A 23,925-nucleotide genomic window follows, 5' to 3' on the forward strand; every position below is an offset into this window, starting at 1 on the left:
TACGGACCATTAAACTCCCCCTCTCTCCATCTGGAGAAGCTCCTGTTTTCTGCACTATAGCTCCTCTAATAATGCAGCTCAAATCAAGACTTTATCATATTAAGGAAACAAGCAGATGTTCCTATGCTTCATTATTCTATAGCACAGCAGATGCCTGTGTTCACACATATTGCCAGAAGATTGCCATCAGTTCACACTCAAAGCCCAGAAACGTGAAGGTATGAAACACAAAGCATGACTATCCTCAATCCCTCACCAGCTTTAGCCAATATCTGAGCCACACATTCCAAAGAGGCTCTAATTTAATGTCAGTTTTGTGGCGATTCTGTTTATGGTGTTTGATGACCGAGGTTAGGAATAGAATAGAATCGTAGAATCACCACAGTGCAGAAGGAGGCCATTTGGTCCATCGAGCCTGCACTGACTACAATCCCACCCAGACACCATCCATGTAGCCCCAAATATTTACCCTGCTAATCCATGTAACCTCACATATTTACCCTGCTAATTCCCCTGCATGTCCAATCCACTTAATCTGCACATCTTCACAGAAACTGGAACACCCGGAGGAAACCCATGCAGACACTGAGAGAAGGTGCAAACTCTACAAAGACATAATGGAGGTCAGAATCAAACCCGGTCCCTGGTGCTGTGAGGCAGCAAGAAGTCTCACCACACCAGATTAAAGTCCAACCAATTTATTTGATAGTAAACTCACAAGCTTTTGGGGGTTGCCCCTTCGTAAAGTGAATGGCAAACCCCAAAAGCTTGTGAGTTTACTATCAAATAAATTGGTTGGACTTTAATCTGGTGTGGTGAGACTTTTTACAGTGTTTACCCCAGTCCAACGCTGACATCTCCGCATCATGACTGCTGTGAGGCAGCAGCAGTAACCACTGTGCCGCCGTGCTGCTCATAGAAAAACAGCCAAGATACACAATGATCGCTAGCTAGTGGCTTCCTCTGGAAGGAGGTGTGTGTGTGGGGATGTCGAGGGCAAGGAGCACTGTGGAGCAATGTGAACTGTAACCAAAAGACATAATGCTGGAAAATCTCAGCAGGTCTGGCAGCATCTGTGAGGAGAGAAAAGAGTTGACATTTCGCATCCCGATGATTCAACTTCTCCAGGAGATGAATACTGATGGCTAAAAAAAAATTATTACTGCCTTGCTATTCTGCAAATAAAAACTACCACTACCTTTTAGCAGTACAATCATTTCCAGGATGGATATCGTGAAAAGAAAAATGTTAAAAAGGATAAGTATGTCAACTGGCTACAAAATAAATAGAGGAAATCTTTTTATTTAGAGTTCTGATGAAAGGTTATAGATCTGAAAATGTTAACCCTATTTGATTTGATTTATTATTGTAACATGTGTTGGTATACAATGCGAGCCATACTGACAAAGCATATCATTCATAGTTTATTTATTCTATGGCCTGTGCCAACCATATCCCATTAAAGAATAAAGTTAAAAAGCACCAGATCTGCCTGACTCCTTCAATAAAACACATCATACAACAAGCCAGCAAGAATTCTCCTTCCCCAGTTTGCATGTCCCTCCCCTTCATTCCTTCCTCAGCTTGTATTGCTCTCTCGCTCCCTCTCCAGGTTGTCTTTGTCTCTCCTTCTCCCAGTCTGTGTCATTCTCTCTCTCTCTCTCTCTCTCTCTCCCTCCCTCACTCACTCTGTCTCCCACCCTGGCACAGTGGTTAGCACTGCTGCTTCACTATGCCAGGGACTTGGGTTTGATACCAAGCTTGGGTGAATATCTGCGTGGAGTCTGCACATTCTCCCTGAATCTGGCTTTCCTTTGGGTGCTCTGGTTTCTTCCTACAGTCTGAAAGATATGCTGATTGGGTGAATTGGCCGTGCTAAATTCTCCTTCGGTGTACCCTAATAGGGGATTTCCACAATAATTTTATCACAGTGTTAAGGTAAGCCAACTTGTGACACTAATAAATAAACATAGGGGAGAAGGAAAGGAGAGGGTGCAGAATGTAGTGTTATCATCTTAGGAATCTCCCTCCACAGATGCTGCCTGACCTGCTGAATATTTCCAGTATTCTCCGGTTTTTATTCATTGCGTATTATGAAAACAGGACACCTATTGGATCATTGACAAGGCAATAAGCTCATGATATCATGAATTGCAATTCTGAAGCTTGGGTAATAATTGTCATCTCCAGATGAGATAACGGTCCTGCAGTCACTTTGTCATTCACAGTTGCTTTTTGTATAGAGAAGGTGAATCCTCATGGAATCAAAATGTAAAAAAAAATTTGGATTTTAATGATTCTTCAGAAAGGTTGCTTCAGTCAACATATCAGATGCTTTGGAGATTTGCTAAGTAATTGGAAAAAAACAGCTGAGATTTTGTTTGTGTGAAGCCTTGGGATTAGGTTTTTGTATGTACATGAAATTGAAGAACATTGTACAGATTATAGGATTCACATTTACATGGATTTCATCCATTTTTTATAAGGCTTTGGAGTGAGGATAACCAAACTTTAGATGAAATTAAGACTGTAATTTGAGATTTAAAAAAAACAGAAAACACTTTAAGTACTCAACAGGTCTGGCAGTGTCTATGGCAAGAGAACAGGAGTGTTAAAAGTTTAGATCAATGGCCTTTCAGCGGCATGGTGACACAGTGGTTCGCATGGCTGCCTCACAGCGCCAGGGACCCGGGTTCAATTCCTGGCTTGGGTCACTGTCTGTGTGGAGTCTGCACATTCTTCTCTTGCCTGCATTGGTTTCCTCCGGGTGCTCCGGTTTCCTCCCATAGTCAGAAAGATGTGCTGGTTAGATGCATTGGCCATGCTAAATTCTCCCTTAGTGTACACAAACAGGTGCTGGAGTGTGGAAAATTGGGGATTTTCACAGTAACTTAATTGCAGTGTTAACATAAAGCCGACTTATGATACTAATAAATAAACTTAAAAAACACCTCGTCAGGACAGTCCTGATGATACTATTCTTGCTAGTTACACTCCAGCAATATCCCTCTGCACATTTGCCGAATCCTTAAGCTTTGGAGATGGTTTCTTACATTAACACTCTCTTAATGCAGAGCCACGTATACCAATAATACCAAGGGAATCTGGCCATTGAGGCTCACTCTCTCTGAACAAGTTAGTCTCTATTCAATTTTATGGATGATAAATTGTGCAGCTGACTTCTACATCCACATTTCTGATCCTCTCACCTGCCATTCACTCTTTGGTAGGAATGTTAATTTATAAAATCTCTCCCAAATGCTCCGTGCAGGGTTCAAATCCCACCATGGCAGCTGATGGGAATTTAAATTTAATTCATAACATCTGAAAGTTTAAAAAACTGGTCTTGGTAGTAGTGACCATGAAACTCGTCACCTACTGTCGGAAAAACTCATCTGGTTCACTGATGCCCTATAGGGAAGGAAATCTGTCATCCTTACCAGGTCAGGTCTACATGTGACTCCAGACCCACAGCAATGTGGTTGATTCTTGGCTGCCTTCTGAAAAGCCACTCAGTTCCAGGGCAATTAGTGATGGACAACAAATGCTGGCCAAGCCTGTGCCAACCACATTTCATTAAAGAATAAATTAAATCACCAAATCTGCCTGACTGTTAATAACCCAGCGTGAAATCTCCCTCTCCAGTTTGCGCGTCTCTCCCACTCATCTTTCCTCAGCTTGTACTGCTCTCTCGTTCCTTCTCCAGGTTGTCTTTCCCTCTCCTTCTCTCAGTCTGTGTCATTCTCTCTCAATCTCTCCCACCCTGGCACAGTGGTTAGCACTGCTGCCTCACAGTACCAGGGACTCAGGTTCAATTCCCAGCTCGGGTCACTGTCTGTGCGGAGTCTGCACCTTATCACCATGTCTGCGTGGGTTTCCCTCGGGTGCTCTGGTTCCCTCCCACAGTCTGTAAGAAATGCTGGTTAGGTGCATGGGCCATGCTAAATTCTCCCTCAGTGTACCTGAACAGGTGCTGGAATGTGGGCGTTCCAAGGGGAATTTCAGAGTAACTTCATTGCAGTGTTAATGTAAGCCTACTTGTGACAAATAAATAAAATTTAAACTTTTCAGGTTGTCTTTCCCTCTCCTTCCCCCGGTCTATATCATTCCCTCTCTCCCACCGTCTCCAGGCTTCTGTTTTTCTCTCTTTCTCCCAGTCTGTCATTCTCTCTCTCTCTCTCCCACTCTCCCCAGGTTATCCTAACACCTTCCCCCCCACCTCCCCGCCGCGCCCCCCCCCCCGCCCCCCCCCCCCCCCCCGGCTAAGTTTCCAGGTTTTTTTGATGGACTCAATGCCATTGCCATCATCAACTACCTACAGTCATATAGTGCTATTCATTTAGTAAAATGCTTCTAGGAGTTTTCAACATCACAGCTGGCGATGAAGCAGTGCCTTCTGAATATTGGGGACACCAGCAGATTGGTTCAGAAAACACAGTGTGCTTGCAAGCCACATAGGCAGTGGAGTTACTGTGCACTAGTGAACTGAATGTGTATGAGGCAATTTCTCTTGAAGCAGCTGCAGAGAGATCAATTGTCTATCCAGTCGAGCTAAATGGTACAGATTTGATACTAAACGTGAAACCTGTTCAATGGTAGGGGCTTAAGGTTTTGTGGGGGTGGCGGATTGCCAAAGCCAGTGTTTCATTGGTCATGTGTGTGACTGTGTGTGTGTGTGAATGTGTGTGCGCGAGTGTGTGTGTGTGCTATATATGTGTGTGTGTGTGTGTGTGGTATGTATGTGTGTGTGGTATGTATGTGTGTGTGTGAGTATGTGTGTGCAGTGTGTGTGCAAGTGACTGTGTGTGTGTGTGAGTGAGTGTAAGTGTGTGCGAGAGTGTGTGTCTGTGAGAGAGACTGTGTTTGTGTGTGCATGCGAGTGTGTGTCTGTGAGAGAGTGAGTGTGTGCGAGAGTGTGCATGTATGCGTGAGCGTGTCTGTGTGTGTGTGTGTTTGTGTATTTATGTGCATGTGTGTGTGATTATGTGTGAGAGAATGTGTGTGCCTGTGTGTGAGTTGTATGTGTATGTGTGCATGTGTGTGATTGAATGTTTGTGTGTGCCTCTGTGTGTGTGTGTGTGTGTGTATGTGTGAGATCACAGCAATCGCTGCAATGTTTATTGAGTGATAATTCCCCATTGATTACCAGGAGTGTTCAGTGCTGTCAGAGTCTATTATGTCCAAACAAAATTCCTGCAACACTTTACTGTAATACAGCTTTGATTGCATTAATGTACCAAGAAGTCACTTTAGGCTGAGCACCATAACAGGAGGATGTTACTGCAAGTTGATGGAGTGAGATTCATTAAACACCCTGTACCTTCAGAGGAAGCTGCAGTCTCAGGTGGTTCAGTAATTTATTTGTCCAAGGTCCAGCAGTAATCACCAGACTTTTTGCTCTGTAAATTCTGGCAGTGGTTGTCACGGTAACCAGAGATCCAGGCTGTATATCAACAACTTTTTCTCCGTCACAAATGGTTCCTCCGAATCTCTGGAACAAATCCTGCAAAATATTTAATTTTGCCCTATGAAACCATGTAGAACACCCATTATTTCTAGTAATTATTTCTCTGTGATCCAGAAAATATATTTATACATATCAAAGGTGCGGGAGAGATCTATGTCTCACCACAGTGATGATTGTCCATCTCTCATTTAAATGATGAAACTTTTCTCACATTCCAATTATCTCTGATCAGTTTCTCTGCCATTTATCTGTTTAACCCGTTGTTCCAGTGGAATTTTGATTTGATTTATTATTGTCATTAGTACAACTGTGAAAAGTATTGTTTCTTGCGCGCTATACAGACAAATCATACCGTACAAAGAGAAGAAAAGGGCGGAGAATGTAGTGTTACAGTCATAGCAAGGGTGTAGAAAAAGATTAACTTAATGCGAGGTTGGTCCATTCAAAAGTCTAATGGCAGGAGGGAAGAAGCTGTACTTGAGTTGGTTGGTACGTGACCTCAGATTTTTGTATCTTTTTCCCGAAGGAAGAAGGCGGAAGAGAGGATGTCTGTAAATTACAGTATTTTATTTACCTGGAGGGGATGCTGTGATGGGGCTCACCTTCCCTTCCCAACGATAAGTATTAGCTCATGCCAGTAACACTTCAACTGTAAGCATGAGGTCTTAATTATGCTGGCTACTTTTCCGAGGTAGTGGGAAGTATATTAGTTAAAGGCATCCTACATATTAATACATGATATATACATTTAACTTTACAAAACCCTATTTGAGCAGTGGAAGGTTTGAAGGGGAAATGTGTACTATGATGTTTAAGGATAGTGCATATTTCAGGTCTAAGTCTAGCCTTAGGGATATTATTTAATACATAATAAAAGTCTAAACTCTAACACACCAAAATAGGGTCCATTCAATGAACCCAATATTAAAGTTGGGGGTCAGTTTGGTTCAGCTGGCTGGACAGTGGGTTAGTGATGCAGAGTGATGCCAACAGCCTGGGCTCAATTCCCATACCAGTGGAGGCTATTTGTGAAGACCCTGCTTTCTCATCCTTGCCTGAGATGTGGTGACCCTCAGATTAAACCCCCACCAGTCAACTCTCCCCCTCAAATGGGAGATCACCACATTCCATTTTAAATTACTTGCAGTACTTGATTTATCTGGAGGGGTGCTATCTTGGGGCTTGCCCTCCCCTTCCCAATGATAAGTGTTAGCTCATGCCAGTAACCATAGAACCATAGAAACCCTACAGTGCAGAAAGAGGCCAAGCAGCTCATCGAGTCTGCACCGACAACAATTCCACCCAGGCCCTATCCCCGTATCCCTATATATTTACCCGCTAATCCCTCTAACCTACACATCCTGGGACACTAGGGGGCAATTTACCTTGGCCAACCCACCTAACCCGCACATCTTTGGACTGTGGGAGGAAACCAGAGCACCCGGAGGAAACCCACGCAGACACAGGGAGAATGTGCAAACTCCGCACAGACAGTGACCCGAGCCGGGAATCGAACCCAGGTCACTGGAGCTGTGAACCAACAGTGCTAACAACAATGCTATCGTGCCACCCAAACATTTCAACTGTAAGCATGTACAACTGCAACTTTACATATTGCAGTCTGTGCCCGCTACAAACAACAAGTTCCGCACAGGAAGACAAAGAACTGAACCTAAGTGCAGAATTTTCCAGTCCCGCCTTCCTCGGGAATCGTAGCGGGCAGACCATACACAGGTCCACTGTCCTCGGGTGGCATTTTCCAGATTTGAGGCGAGCACAGTTGGAAAATCCTGCCCTAAATGTAACAAACGAAGCCTCCTCAAGGACACCAATATCCCGCTGAAGTGTTCAGCTTGCAAATCCACGTGGCAGGACCTTTTCCTGTTTCTCCCTTCTCTCATTAAGGGATGGTCTTGCTCCCTGTTGTTTCCACCACATCCTCCTCTACCCAGACTGGATCTGGACGCTGACTGCAATTGGCCCTAACTCTTGTGCGCAATGCCACATCGATTGGCTCTCTCTCTGATGTAAGATTCAGTGTCAGTAACAACCGCCTCAATCACAGCATATTGCAAGAGATGATGGTTCTTAAATCCAGCCCCAACATCAAGCTGAATCCACACTGAGGCTGCTTAATGAATCCAATTTAACTGTGGTTGACATTACCACAATGGTGTGGTGTTCTTTTATTATTCTGCATTGAAGTCAGTAGCATGCACACCAATTACTGACTGTTTAGACTCCACAGGCTGGTAGATTTTATTATTTGAGCGTAATTTTTTTCTGAGTTAACGTTCACCAATTGTTTGATATATAGAAGTATTTATACAATAAATGGTGGAATGAAATGAAGTGTAGGGAGATAGACTCAATTCCCATCAACACCCGGCATCACCTCCCACTCTCTCCCTCTCCCCATCTAGTTTTTCATCGTAGGAAAATAGCCTGAGTCCCTCTCAGGAAACAGGCAAATTAAGAGGAGGGCTACAAGCCCTCAACAGAAGTTTCAATGCAGGTTGTCCGTGCACCCTCCCCACACCCTCTCTCCTGTCCCGAGCCACTTCTCTCTCCCACCCAATCAATCTGTCCCCCATCCCTCTCTCCCCCAAACACCTAGTCTCTCACCGCTCCCTCTCCCCCAACCCATTTCTCCCTGACCCCCTTCTCTCTTCTCACCCTCTTTGCTCCCAACCCCTTTCTCTCCACCCCCTCTCTCCCCCACCGCCTTCTCTCTTTTCCAAACCTCTCTCTCTTCCCCAACCCTCCTGTCTACCCCCCATCTCCACCTCTCTCCCAAACTCCACTCTCTCCCCGCACTCAAACAGCATTTCTGATAGCTGCTCCTCTGTTTTTTTTTACATTGCATCCATCCCTCACTCAACATGGCTTCCAAATACACCAGTCCTCACACAAGATGCCAGCAATCCCAGAAGGAACTGGCTTGTCAGTGATGGCTTGGAGCTCAGCCTCCGAGTGTGTCAGACACAAGCATCGTCTGCATCCTGTACCTCAAGCAGGCAGAGGAAGATGGGAGAGTGGAACTAACACAAACAAGTCAGCAATGATCTTATGGAACAATTGGGCAGGCTTGAAGGGCCAAATGGCTTACTTCTATTTTGTTTGCTCCTATATATCCATATAACTTCAAACAACCTGATTTCAGAAGCAGAATGTGCTGGGCAGTTGAAGGATTCTGTCCAACTTATCTGTTTAGCACGAAGTCTGGCTAATATCCTTTAATGGTTGAAACAGAAGAATCACTAATATTTGGTGGCTGATTTTTATTCTGCTGAAGAATGGTGCAGCCTGGCTGTGCAAGAGTTAAGTCAATCAGTGTCCGTTCAGGAAAAATGAGTAATCCTAATGAAAAATGTGGAATGAACAGGAGAAAATCAATCATTGTCGAAATTTTTACTAACCCTATGAACACAACAGTGCTTTGATGGTGAATAAATCAATACACTGTGTTGAGGTTAAAACTCTCTAATTTTATATAAACAATAAAAGACTGCTCTAACTCTACTTGACTAATTTAGAAATAAGCACATTACTACCTTACTCACACAGGGAACCAGATGTGGAAATATATGTTCTGTATTGCTATGTTGATAGAAATGACATTTTAGATTCTCAGCAACACTGAACCATTAACTAAAATATAGTTGGCAACAAATTGAAGTTCAAAAGATGAACATTAACCTCCAATAAATTACTATTTAATTCTTACCCATTTAAGCTTTCTATACGTGACACTATTTTAAATGAATTCTGAATTTACAACGCCGCTTCCAAAAATCAGGAGCTGTCTTTTGCACCGTTTTTTACAAGTGTGAGATTTTATAAGATAGTTATGTTTTAAACTGTTTTAATTCAAGGTCAAATGGCTTAGGGGACAGGGACATGTGATCTCCTACTAGTTTTGCCCAGAGATGAGCCTATGCCATGGAGACCAGGGGCCAGTCCTTTCCAAACCCAAATGACTTAACACATGAATACAAGCAGCTGCCTTACTGCTTACATATTTACTGAGAGGGGTGTCTCGGAGAGGGAGTGTAATAGAGTGAGAGAGAGTGAGAGAGTATGTGTACGTGCATGCATGTGTCCCAGAATGAGAAACCAGGAATGAGCAGCTGCTACACACTGCAGGGGAAAAGACTATCCTTTGTTAGATACCAAGCAGAATGCAAGTGGGGCACATTTTCGGGTTGAAGTGATGGGACCTGTAGATTCATCTTGATATGGACAGGAACCAAATTTGGTGCGGTGTGAATTCTTGGAAGACTGAGGGATTGACATTCATCATGTGGCATTGGACTGCGGTAAACACAGTAAGAAGCCTCACAACACCAGGTTAAAGTCCAACAGATTTATTTGGTAGCACAAGCCACTAGCTTTCGGAGCGCTGCTCCTTCATCAGATGAACGGGAGTGCTATTGAACTCTCACTCACCTGATGAAGAGGCAGCGCTCCGAAAGCTAGTGGCCTGTGCTACCAAATAAACAGTTGGACTTTAACCTGGTGTGAGGCTTCTTACTATGAACGACATTCAATAGACAGTGGACTTTATAACTCTGCAAAATGGGAGCAGTTAGCCTATTGGAAGCTGGGAGTAACTTTGGATTGGTTCCTATAAAGATTACCTTTCTGCAGACAGTATGATGCAATGTATAATCACAGCATTGGGATTTTTGGTTATGTTAATAGGTTAAAGGGGTATATCATTTTTGTAGCTCAGTGCATTAGTTGCCTGCAAAGTAATGTTCAGTCAATGTTGATGTTTAGTGTGCTTGTTCCAGTGAAAGTCTTAAAATGGGAAACCTCATCACGTGATCCTCTGGGTGAATCACTGGGAATTCAAATCAAGGTATCAGTCTCTACAGTGATCATAACATCATCTACATTGTTTGTAGTTTTCCCTTTATATCCTCCTCTTCAAAGTGCTACTAAAATTGTGCGCATGTAAAATACATTTTAAAAAAATGATAATCATTGAAGGTTTCCTTTCTGAGAAAAAGGGGGCAAAAGCACCCAAGGCAACTTTCTTGTTCTCTTTCCAGTCGCTACCCAGAATGATTTTGAATGTTTATCAAAGCAAGTCAAGTTGTTCCAGAGAATGGGACCTTTCCCATTTCAGACACTCGGGTTGGATTTTAACACCTGAACCTGTATGGGTTAGGTTCGGATTACAAGTTAAAATCTCAAACCCAACCTCACCCCACCTACTTCTGGATTTAACAGAAGTGGGATGGGGGAACGGCTTGCCAATTTAAATGTCTTTATGATCTTCATTCAACCCGTTTTCCCAGGCCTTGGCGAACCTAGCCACAGAAAGGAGGTGAGAACAGCTTCAGGGAGAAGATGATGTACTTCTGAGGCTGTATAAGGCGCTGGTCAGACCCTATTTGGAGTATTGTGAGCAGTTTTGGGCTCCATATCTAAAGAAGGATGTGCTGAACTTGGAAACGGTCCAGAGGAGGTTCACAAGAATGATCTCTGGAATGAAGAGCTTGTCGTATGAGGAACGGCTGAAGACTCTGGATCTGTATTCGTTGGAGTTTAGAAGGATAAGGGGGGATCTTATTGAAACTTACAGGATACTGTGAGGCCTGGGTAGAGTGGATGTGGAGAGGATGTTTCCACTAGTAGGATAAACTAAAATCAGAGGGCACAACCTCAGAAGAAAAGGATGATCTTTTAAAACAGAGATGAGGAGGAATTTCTTCAGCCAGAGAGTGGTGAATGTGTGGAACTCTTTGCCACAGAAGGCTGTGGAGGCCAGGTCATTTGGTATCTTCAAGACAGAACAGATAGGTGGTTCTTGATTAATACAGGGATCAGGGGCTATGGGGAAAAGGCAGGAGATGGGGATGAGAAAAGTATCAGCCATGATTGAATGGCAGAGCAGACTTGATGGGCAGAATGGCCTAAATCTGCTCCTATGTCTTATGGTCTTATGAGAGCCTTCACAACATTTCTAGTAGACTTTCAGTCTAACAGCCCAGATCCCATGGGGGTGGGGAATGATGGTGGCCGGACTGGGGGAGGACAGTGTCTCACATTCTGGACAACCCTATTCTAACATTTTCTGTTTTCACTTCAAACCAAAATACTCTTTCAGGGTTCGCAACAGACTGAACAAATTTTGCCTTTGATTCTCTTGTCATTGTCAAGACTAAGCAGAAGTTTAATGGCAAAAAGACATTATCTGAACTTTAGGTTGTGTTATTATTATTGCTCAGGTCTCTTCAACCTATCTACATATTCAATTTATTAATACAAGGAATACAGTTTTCATTTGTATTCATAGATTCTGTAAAATTCCTCAGCTTATTGGGATTAAAACTGTCACATTCTGATGGAGTCAGCACCACCAAGTGCATATTATAACCAACATCACAGATAGTGTGCCACGTTATTGATCGAAGAACAGTTTAAAATATACAGATTTTTAAAAATATTAATTTATGGGATGTGGCTGGCACTGGCTGGGCCAGCATTTATTGCCTATTCTGCTGTGAGTCTGGAATGTGTTGGATCGGGTAAGGACAGCAGATTTCCTTCCCTAAAGGGACATTAATAAACCAGATACTTTTTTTTAATGCCAACAATGATTTCAGAGACTTTCAATTCCAGATTTTATTGAATTCAGACTCCGCCATCTGCCATGGCAGGAGTCGAACCTGGGTCCCCAGGGAATTACCCTGAATCTCTCGATTACTAGTCCAGTAACAATACCACTACGGCATCATCTCCCTTATACTTAGATATATTAGGTTGATTGGCCATGCTAAATAGACCCTAATGTCGGGGGATTAGCAGAGTACATATATATGGGGTTACGGGAATTGGACCAGGGTGGGATTGTGGTCGGTGCATACTCAGTGGACTGAATGACCTTCTTTTGCACTGTAGGGAAATTATGATTGTATGATTCTGTACTTAAGTTTGTATATGTTCTGAACTTGACCCTTTCGCATCTTAACCTGTAATGTTCTGCAGGCAGATGAGGGTCTGCATAAATTAGGCAGGGAATTTAAGGTAATTACACACCAACTGGAGTCTAATCCTTTTGTAACTGTGATCTGAATGGATAAGCTTCCTAACTGGAGTGAAGCATGTTTGCAGAAAGATGAGACCCTAAAAGGTAAGTGCGAGATGTCCCTTTGTTATGTCAGGAGAAGCAGGAATGCTCCTCTTAGCCCAGGAAGGAAGGCGCAGGCGGTGCCAAATATCTGGGTCCTTCTAAGGTTTGCTACTGCATAATGAAATAAATAAGTCTTTAGACTTGCTGATCAATAAAACACAGATACAATTGTAAACCATTTCACCTTTGTCCGCTGTCCTCTTAATAGTTATGTCATACAGAGGTACCTGAGAACTCCAAGGCTTCTCACTGATACCAAAGACATATGTTGTTCAATCATTCCACCATATTGCTCAGGAGTCAGCTGATCTTTTTACCTTGTGAGATTACTGATAAAATAGAATCCAATTGCACCCCCTGTGTGAAATAATTATATTCAATAATATCATCCACCCAGGAAGAAGAAAGTCATCTTCTACAGAATGGAAAAGATCTTGTGTAGTTTATCTCGGTTACAAGCGATGAATCTTTCCACCAAAAATGACTTTACTGTTATTGTGTCGAAATAGTACAACGTACGGAACAGGTTTTTTGAGAGCTGAAGCAGTGAAATCAGTGTTATTGCCTGTAGAGAGTTATAAATAACTAATGGGATATTTTTCTGTCAAATTAACAATATTGAATGATGCTGTTAAGGTAAAATTACTACTATCTGATTTATTTAATTGTTGTGTTGGGATTACCTATTGGATGCACTCAAACCATAACTACATTATATTGTTGCTGCTCTTGATATTAATGATCCATGCTTCAAGCTTTTAGGTGTCCAGATCAGGAACAACCTCTTCTGGTCCCCCCCCATGCCGTCATTGTAATTAAGAAAGCCTACCAACACCTCTACTTTCTCAGAAGACTAAGGAAATTTGGCATGTCAGCTACAACTCTCACCAACTTTTACAGATGCACCATAGAAAGCATCCTTTCTGGTTGTATCACAGCTTGATATGGCTCCTACTCTGTCCAAGACGGCAAGGAACTACAAAAAGTTATGAATGTAGCCCAATCCATCATGCAAACCAGCCTCCCATCTATTGACTCTGTCTACACTTCCCATTGCCTTGGCAAAGCAGCCAGCATAATTAAGGACCCCATGCAGCCTGGACATTCTCTCTTCCACCTTCTTTCTTTAGGAAAAAGAATCAAAAGTCTGAGGTCATGTACCAACCGGCTCAAGAACAGCTTCTTCCCTGCTGCTGTCAGACTTTTGAATGGACTTACCTTGCATTAAGTTGATCTTTCTCTGCACCCTAGCTATGACTGTAAACTGTGTTCTGCATTGTCTCGCTTCCTTCTCTATGAATGGTATGCTTTGTATAGCATGCAAGAAACAATACTTTCCACTGTATGTTAATACATATGACAATAGTAAATCAAATCATCCAATACAATATATTGGACAATATTTGTAACCAGATGCCAACAATGGAAGCTATTTTACAAGAATCTTTCTGGGATTGTTTGGTGAATCGATTGTTGAATCTTGAAAGGGGAAAAGAAACCACGCAATATTGAGAGGGAGGGTTAAAATTGGGACAGGGAAATAATGGATCCAGAAATCGGAGAAGCACAAGGGCCCATGATTTCCCTGCTCAGCCTCACAAGTTGTGTTCACTCTCCTCACCATCCCCACCCTATTCATTCCGTCACGGAACCCACTTCCTGTGACTTAGCTGCTCGCTGGTGAGCATTCCAATGGATCCAGGCACTTTCTTTTCACAGCCCGAGCATCCTCTCCCAGACAACGGACCAAGGCCCAGGATTGAAGATGGCCCAGGAGTGAAAGTACCCTAAACTAAGACCAGTGAGTGCGCTCCACACTCATCCTGCTCCCTCAGCCCAAAACTATCCCAGAATGTCAAGAAAAAGTCAGGAGTATTTCTTTGCCCTTTTTTTCTGCTGAAAGGAAAATTGGGCCCAAAAAGTGTTTTAGAATGCCAGAATTGTACAATGATCTCAGTCTGTACAAAATAGGCTCTTTGCAGACTTTCATGCTAAGATACCCACATTAATAACTAAGTCTTAAGTATCTAAATTAATTCATGAGCATACACATCTGTACAAAGTAGTTATTTCCACACTGCTGTTCTAATATTGAACCATCACCTGAATAAGTTTACTGTAGATTAATCTCAATCAGTTGCTGTTCAGAATATGTCAGGGTAATACCTGTTTAGCTAAAGCATACGCATTTTGCTTTGGAGGCGATTAATATAATTAGCTAATGAATCCATGTAATCGGGTGACAAAAAACTCCAATACCCAGCACATCTCAAACACAACGCTTTTCAATTGTATCTCAGATACTATTACTGCAGAAGTGAGTTAGATGTAGATTTAAGTACTTTACGCAGAGGCGGGGTGATTGGATACAATGAATTGTCATGGGAAACAGTAAGGGGTATCTCAAATTCAAGAGGCTTTTGAATAAATATCGTACAATCTCAGAATAGAATCATAGAACCTACAGTGCAGAGGGAGGCCATTTGGCCCATTAAGCCTGTACCAACAACAATCCCACCGTGGCTCTGTCCCTGTATTTATCTTGCTAATCCCTGACACTAAGGGGCAAATTATCATGGCCAGTCAACCTAACCGGCACATTTTTGGACTGTGGGAGGAAACCGCAGCACCCGGAGGAAACCCACACAGACATGGGGAGAACGTGCAGACTCCACACAGAAAGTCACCCACGGCCAGAACTGAACCCAGGTCCCTGGTGCTGTGAAGCAGTAGTGCTAACCTAAGTGCCACCGTGTTGTATCTATCAATGCAAATACCTTGGATAAATAGCTTATAATCGATGGGAGGTAGAGTGGGATAGGATATTTCCTCAGTACCCAGATGGACTAAAATGGACTTTTTTTGTTAACCTGTACACTCCTATATTCCTCTCCTTCCATCCTTATTCCAGTCCCTGTCCCAGTGCAATTGAGCTTTGATCAGAGTGGAAAATGTTGGTGTGAAACACAAATAAAAATGAACAAAGGAACTAAATAAAAGAATGAGAGATGGGATCAATTACCTGTTATTCCATTACAGAAATGAACAGAAACTCTTAAAGTCAAAAACGTTGGGATGATGTTACCAAGAAAATTTGAAGTGCCAAACGAGCGTGAAAGAGTTTTATATCCGATTGTTTTTTCGATGAGGCCACAAATTAAATCTTATGCCAAAATTTGAATCGCGCCAATAGGGGAGGGGGTGAGGCTTCAGCTCACTGGAAAGCTGGCTGCTCATACTAAAGTGTGTTATCGCGCATGTGCAGATCCCTCTGTTCTGTGCAACAGAACATGGAGATCTGTCACTCACCTCCCCCCCCCACCCAAGGTATCAACCGCAACACCCCCTCCGTTCACTGGTCTCCCCAGCCAATCAGCCCCTTCACTCCCTGGATATCAACCCCAGTCCGGTCACCAGTAGCAGAGTGCGCAGCTGGTGAGGACCTTCTCCAGCGAGGCCATTAAGGCAAGTGAACCTGGACGATTGCTTCTAGGGCTCACAAATTCTATTAAAATGAGAATTTAAATATTAAACTCAGCCAGAAGTTTTGGGTCAGTCAAATCCCAAGAGGTGAGAAACTTTTGATTTTGATTTGATTTGATTTATTATTGTCACATGTATTAACATACAATGAAAAGTATTGTTTCTTGTGAGCTATACAGACAAAGCATACCGTTCATAGAGAAAGAAACGAGAGGATGCAGAATGTAATGTTACAGTCCTAGCTGGGGTGTAGAGAAAGATCAACTTAATGTAAGGTAAGTACATTCAAAATTCTGATGGCTGCAGGGATGAAGCTGTTCTTGAGTCAGTTGGTATTTAATCTCAGATTTTTGTATCTTTTTCCCAACGGAAGAAGGTGGAAGAGAGAATGTCAGATATGTATGGGGTCCTTAATTATGCTGGCTGCTTTGCAGAGGCAGTGGGAAGTGTAGATAGAGTCAATGGATGGGAAGCTGGTTTGCATGATGAATTAGGCTACATTCATGACCTTTTTAGTTTCTTGCAATTTTTGGCAGAGCAGGAGCCATACCAAGCTCCGATACAACCAGAAAGAATGCTTTCAGGTGCAAATTGGTGAGAGTTGTAGCAGACATGCCAAATTTCCTTAGTCTTCTGAGAAAGTAGAGGCATTGGTGGGCTTTCGTAACTATAGTGTTGGCATGGGGGGACCAGGACAGGTTTTTGGTGATCTGGACTTGAAGCTCTCGTCCCTTTCTACTTCGTCCCCGTTGTTGTTGATGGGGATGTTCTCCTTTTCGCTTCCTGAAGTCGATGACAATCTCCTTCATTTTATTGACGTTGAGGAAGAGATTATTGTTGCCGCACCACTTCACCAGATTCTCTATCTCATTCCTGTACTCTGTCTCGTCATTGTTTGAGATCCGACCCACTAAGGTGGTGTCATCAGCAAACTTTAAAATTTGGATTTGGCCACACAGTCTTAAATGTATAAGGAGTATAGTAGGGGGCTGAGAACACAACCCTGTGGGGTACCGGTGATGAGGATGATTGTGGAGGAGGTGTTGTTGCCTATCCTTACTGATTGTGGTCTGTGAGTTAGGAAGTTCAAGATCCAGTCGCAGAGGGAGGTGCCGAGGGCCAAACTGGCCACAAACCCAATTTTTCACCTCTTGTGTGATCTTACTGGCTCATCCTACCCATCGACTGGCATGAAGAAGCAGTAAGATTGCCCTCAGTATCTTTGCTAGCTCTCTCCCATTTCCAAAGCAGAAAACTCCATTGCTTCTTTAGGGCTTTTGTTTTATTTTTGCTTTGGAAATAATTCAAGATTTTTAGCAAATAGTTCCATTTGATTCTCACAGAATCCCTACACTGCAGAAGGAGGCCATTCAGCCCATTGAGTCTGCACTGACAAGCCCTGTCCCATAACCCCACATATTTACCCTGCTAATCCCCCTGACACAAGGGTCAATTTAGCATGGTCAATCCACCTAACCCACACATTTTTGGACTGTGGGAGGAAACCAGAGCACTTGGAGGAAACTGACGCAGACACGGGGAGAACGTACAAATTCCACACAGACAGTGACCCGAGGCCGGAATCGAATGCGGGTCCCTGGCACTATGAGGCAGCAGTCCTAACCACTATGCCACCATGCTGCCTTTGTCTTTCTTCCCCCCAACCCCCTGCCCCAACCCCACTCTCTGAAATGCCTACTGTTCCAAGGAAAATTTACTGGTACAGCGAAAATAGGTTCCACATGGAGATAACCTGTCAGTCAAACTGTTTGGATCTATTGCACTCAGATTACGATTCTGAAACTAGAGGTGGTGCAGCATGAAAATGTTGAACAAGAACTTTAACAGCATATGCTACAAAGAGCATTGCCTCACTCGGTTTGTTTATCGACAGATAATATTTTAATGGTTTCCCTGGCACTTGCACCTGAAGGTTTCAATGATTGCTTCACATTTCAGTTGATACAAGTATTTCAGAAGCTGCTGTGGCATCTCATCGGGTCCATGAAATTGGCACCACCTCACATGCCAATTCCATGACTGTTACCAGAGATGTTACTGAACACCTCGGCACTTATTCCTGCTGTGTCAGCTAAAAGAAAAACTAAGAAACCTTTATAAGTTATTCCAGGCTCTGAAAACACACTGCTGTAACACCTACTCTGACATCTTGGGGTGGCTATCTATTACTCGCACTCACGCGCCTGTATCACTTTCCATATCCTACAAAAGACAAACCACCAGTCATGGGGAGCCAACCTGGAGTATGTTAATACAACTGACCTCAGAAACAGAGCCCTCACAGTAAAGGTCAGGTGAGAATCTACATTTGGACAATTGAGCCCCATTTACTTACAGCCCATCATTTTAGAACATGGACCTTTTTTCTGTCCTTTCCTTTTATTGTTTTATCACTTGAACTTTCTTTGTTTAAGCAGGAGTCTTAGTACCTCCCTTAAATAATTGAGAATGATGAGTCTAGAAAGTGGTAGCAGGTCATTTAATTTTTTTAACTATTAATTCAAGGGATGTTGGTGTCACTGGTGAGGACAGCATTTCTTGTCCATCCTTAATTGCCCTTCAGAGGGCAGTGGTGAGCTACATTCTTGAATGACTGCAGTCCAGGTGGTGTAGGTACATCACAGTGCTGTTAGGGAGGAAGTTCCAGGAATTTGACCCACCCACAGTGAAGGAACGGCAATATACTTCTAAGCCAGGATGGTGAAACTCCAGATGGTGGTGTTCCTAGGTATCTGCTGTCCTTATCCTTCTAGGACTGTGGATGTCTTTCAGGTGAGATGAATATAAAAGATCCCATGACACTATTTGAAAAAGAGTTCCAACCTTGTGTCCTGTCCAATATTTATCCCTCAAACCAACATTAAAAAACAGATTAAAGCAAAATACTGCAGGTGTTGGAATCTGAAATAAAAACAGAAAATGCTGAAAAATCTGAGCAAATCTGACAGTATCTGTGGAGAAAGAGCAGAGCTAATGTTTCGAGTCAGGATGAATCAGATGACGAAAGGTCATCCAGACTCAAAACATTAGTTCTATTCTCTCTCCATAGATGGTGTCAGACCTCCTGGGATTTACCAGCATTTTCCGGTACTGTTGTGTTAAAAAAGAGATGGTCAAGTTTTTATCCCATTGCGGATAATAGGATCTTGCTGTGTACAAACTGGATATCTTACTACATTATAACATTGACTAAAAGTTGTGAGGTCATGGACACCAGAGATCCAACATTTCTTTTCATGATCACGAAACCTGGATTTTGTGCAGCCTCCGCTCAACATCAAAACATGGAAATCTCAACAAAGTGGTCCCCTGAGATGCAGACCTTGATCTTTTGTTCCCCACCCCAAGATCAGGCAAGCTGCAGCCAACCTCGGAACCCGTACACTGACTCAGCTAAAATCAAATAACTTGCTGTCAACAAGATATTAAACCTCAGGTCCTTCTGGTTCTGGTGATGCATTACAGCAATCCCAGGAACTAGGGGAAGATTTAAAAACGCTTGGTTTCTAACCTAGAATGCATTCAAGGGACGATAAGACCATAAGATATAGGAGCAGAATTCGGCCGTTTGATCCATTGATTCTGCTCCGCCATTTGGTCATGGCTGGTATGATTCTCATCCCCATTTTCCTGCCTTTTCCCCATAACTCTTGATCACCTTATTAATCAAGAACCTATCTATCTCTGACCTGGCCTCCACAGCCCTCTGTGGAAATGACTTCCACAGATTCACCATCCTCTCATCTCAGTTTTAAAGGAGTGTCCCTCCCCTCTGAGGTTGTGCCCTTGAGTTCTAGTCTCTCCCACTAGTGGAAACATCATCTCCATGTCTAGGCTTCTCAGTATTCTGTAAGTTTCAATTAAATCCCCCCTCATCCTTCTAAACTCCACTGAGTATAGATCCAGACTCTTCAACCACTCTTCATATGACAAGCCCTTCATTCCTGGGATCATTATTGTAGGGAATACAGCTCTATTATTCTACAGTCAAGTACAAAATGAATACACTTGGCAGAGATAGGTGTTGCTGAAATGTATGACTGCAAAAGGAAATGGAGCTCTGATTATCCTCGTTTCTAATAATTTCAAACATTGGAAGTGATCTTTGGCTGGTGTAATAATCCATGAAAGAACACACAGGTATTACCTGAACAGTCTTCAATGCTCGATCAGCGTACAAGATTCCGGCTGATTTGTCAAAAATGGCAGATAGTTCTTCAGGAAGGTTCACAGCTGGAAACCTCCTTGAAAATTCTTCAGATGTGAAACTCTCCATCGAAATCTCATTTTCAACCAGCGTTGATTTCATAGTTTGAAATTCTGGGTTTCCTTCTTTGCCAAGAACCAACATACCTGTTTGTCTACAGATAAACACAAGATTAAGTGTGTTACAATAGAACTGCTCACTCATAGAAATCATAGAAACCCTACAGTGCAGAAGGAAACCATTCGGCACATCGAGTCTGCACTGACCACAATCCCACCCAGGCCCTACCCGCATATTACTACATATTTACCTGCTAATCACTCTAACCTAAACATCTCACAACACTAAGGGGCAATTTTTAGCATGACCGATCAACCTAACCCGCACATCTTTAGGCTGTGGGAGGAAACCGGAGTACCTGGAGGAAACCCACACAGACACGAGGAGAATGTGCAAACTCCACACAGACAGTGACCCAAGCTGGGAATTGAACCCAGGTCCCTGGAGCTGTGAAGGAGCAGTGCTAACCACTATGCTACCGTGCTGCCCATATTGTATTTTTTTCCATTCTTTTCCCCACTAGTTTCCCACTTTCCTGCTATTTCTAAAAGTGTTGATTCTTGCTTGGGTGTGGTTGCAGGAATCATAGCTATTCTCTGAGACCTAACCCGAGTGGCAACTCTGCATATCTGTGTCTCCCCAGTGTGTGCTAGTGATCAAATAGAACCCCAGTAGAATGTACCTCTCCCAATCCACAGGGAGATTGCCAATGCCCTCTGTGAGATCAGCTAACAAGACAGATTAGTTACTATAGTTGGCACAGTGGTTGGCACCGCTGCCTCATTGTGCTAGAGATTCAGGTTCAACTCCAGCCTAAGGTGACTGTCTGTGGAGTTTACAATTTTCCCCGCGTTTCTGTGAGTCTCCTCCGGGTTCTCAGGTTTCCTCCCACAGTCTAAAGATGTGCAGATTAGCTTGATTTGCCATGCTAAATTGCCCCTCAGTGTCACGGAGATTACTAGGGTAAATACAGGGAGTCACAAGGATAGGGACAGGATAGGATTGTTGTTGATGCAGGCTCAATGGGCCAAATGGCCTCCTTCTGCACTGTACGGATTCTATGATTCTATGTATGTTGGAACTTTCTGATCTGGTGCTACAGCCACTAGTTGCTTTAACTAGTGGAGATATCAAGGAAGCCTGTGATTTGTATGTTATATGAAATTTGATTTGCTTCCTGTTCTATTTGTTCTCCGCTCATTCGGACATGGCCAGGCTGGTTGGAGAACAACTACGGGTTTGTGTCCTTTCTGGGAAAGTGCAACTAAATCTTCCAGGTAGAATTGCCTGGCTTTGAACTTTGGCCTTGTGCAAACCACAACATTCCTTGCTGGATGAGGTTTATTTTTCTGGTTCTTGGATGAATGTCTGAGGGTATGAATGTTTGACCACAGAGGGAAGAAAAAGTTTAGATGGAATATTTTGCTGCTCTTTCAAGGAGCTATATGGACAGTGGCTATGCAATGCAGCAGCTTTCACCCCTACAGCAGAAAGGACACTAAGAAGGCTGCAATCAAATTTAATAGCTGGAATTTTACCGACACACTTGCCGGAGGCTTTTAAGATCTCTGTTGGCCCAAGGCCAACAGAGAATGCCTTTCTGCAACTTTGCTTACCCCGATTCCGGGGCGGATATGCGCTAAAATTCCACTAATATGTTATATCATCCAGCCAGCTGCTCAGTACAAGTCGTTATTGGCACTGACGAAATTTTCTTGGGTTAGATAAATAAGGAATAGTACAGGGTATCGACAACAACAACAAAAAAAGCAATTTATAAATGCTGTGTGAAGTGACAAATGTTCTGGATGTATCACAGCTTGGTATGGCTCCTGCTTTGATCAAGACAGCAACAAACTACAAAAGGTTGTAAATGTAGCCCAGTCCAGCACGCTAACCAGTCTCCCATCCACTGACTCCGTTTACACTTCCCGCTGCCTCAGAAAAGCAGCCAGCAAAATCAAGGACCCCACGCACCCCGGACATACCGGCCTTGTCCATCCCTAAATGGTAAAATCCCACCCAAGATCAACAGACCATTCCATGGTCCACTCTTCGCCTGCTCTAATTCTCGTGGCGGACGGGATGGTAAAATTCTGACCACTCTCTTCCACCTCCTTCCATTGGGAAGAGGGTATAAAATCTGAGATCACGTACCAACCGACATGAAGACAGCTTCTTCCCTGCTGCCATTAGACTTTAAAATGGACCTATCTTATTTTAAACTAATCTTTCTGTACACCCTGGGAAGGTCTTATGAGAAAAGGCTGAGGGACTTGAGGCTGTTTTCATTAGAGAGGAGGTTAAGAGGTGACTTAATAGAGGCATATAGGATGATCAGAGGATTAGATAGGGTGGACAGAGCCTTTTTCCCTGGATGGAGATAGCTAGCAGGAGGGGACATGGCTTTAAATTGAGGGGTAATAGATATAGGACAGATGTCAGAGGTAGATGTCAGAGTAATAAGGGTGTGGAATGCTCTGCCTGCAACAGTAGTGGACTCGCCAACATTAAGGCTATTTAAATAGTCATTGAATAAACATATGGATGATATTGGAATAGTGTAGGTTAGATGGGCTTTAGATTGGTTTCGCAGGCTGGCGCAACATTGAGGGCCAAAGGGCCTGTTCTGCGCTGTAATGTTCTATGTTCTATCTCTAACTGTAACTCTAGAATCTTCACCCTCTCCTTTCCTTCTCCCCTCTGTATTCTATGAATGGTACGCTTTGTCTGTATAGTGCGTAAGAAACAATACTTTTCACTGTATCCTGATACATATAACAATAATAAATCAATTCAAACCAAAGGGGATAGCAAGGCTAGAAAATTTACATCCAAACACAGGGTGAATATTATTGAAATTATATCTCAGACCGACTGACACTTTGCACCATAGAACTGGAACATATAACATGATAGATTCTGGTGTTGGGTAGGCTAAGTGGGAATTGGTCTGGCATTTTGAATTTACATCATAATGAACTGTAACACTAAACATCTGAGATTGCAACAACAAATTCATCAAAATGTACATTGGCAACAGTGCAGAAAACAATCGCTTTAAAACATTGCTATTTTCCACAGTTCAGTGTAGAATAAAGAGTTGTTCGCTTCACTATTGCATGCTTCATTAATTGTATTCACAAACTGTTACTACTGAAACAATTATTAAACAGAATAAAATTCTGTCTACTTTGCTCTCTTTCACCCCACTCCACCCGAGAGAAACTCCTTAGGTGCGATCATGCCATGCTCCCAATGCAGCAAGGTTAGATAATTTGGCGACCAGCCAAATCTCTGTTCACTGCAGCGATATGGGAAAATCCCACTGGCTTGAACAGTGATAAGATTCTGACCCCAAGCACTGCTGCCTCACAGTGCCGGGGTCTTGGATTTGACTCCCGGATTGGGTCACTGTCTGTGTGGAGTCTGCATGTTCTCCTTGTGTCTGCGTGGGTTTCCTCCGGGTGCTCCGGTTTCCTCCCAAGTCTGAAAGATGTGCTGGTTAGATGCATTGGCCATGTTGAATTCTCTCTCAGTGTA

The 23,925-nt window shown here is 43.1% G+C and overlaps 1 protein-coding gene across 4 annotated transcripts in view; it reads right to left on the reverse strand.

Annotated features, from left to right (window-relative positions):
• pipox (pipecolic acid oxidase) overlaps window positions 1-23,925 on the reverse strand; it is a 70,641-nt gene that overhangs the window by 22,130 nt on the left and 24,586 nt on the right. For all 4 annotated transcript variants that reach the window (XR_013889313.1, XM_080211079.1, XM_080211080.1 and 1 more), the window contains exons 3-4: window positions 20,263-20,476; window positions 5,321-5,503 (exon numbers count right to left, since the gene is read on the reverse strand). Coding sequence is in view for 3 of the 4 variants with exons in the window: in XM_080211079.1 (XP_080067205.1) it covers window positions 5,321-5,503; window positions 20,263-20,476 (397 nt within the window). In the remaining variant the exon portion in view is untranslated. The remainder of the gene's footprint in view (window positions 1-5,320; window positions 5,504-20,262; window positions 20,477-23,925) is intronic.

Source organism: Carcharhinus amblyrhynchos, chromosome 23 (genome assembly GCF_965287045.1).
Source record: "Carcharhinus amblyrhynchos chromosome 23, sCarAmb.v2.hapA, whole genome shotgun sequence".
NCBI classification, from domain to species: domain Eukaryota; kingdom Metazoa; phylum Chordata; class Chondrichthyes; order Carcharhiniformes; family Carcharhinidae; genus Carcharhinus; species Carcharhinus amblyrhynchos.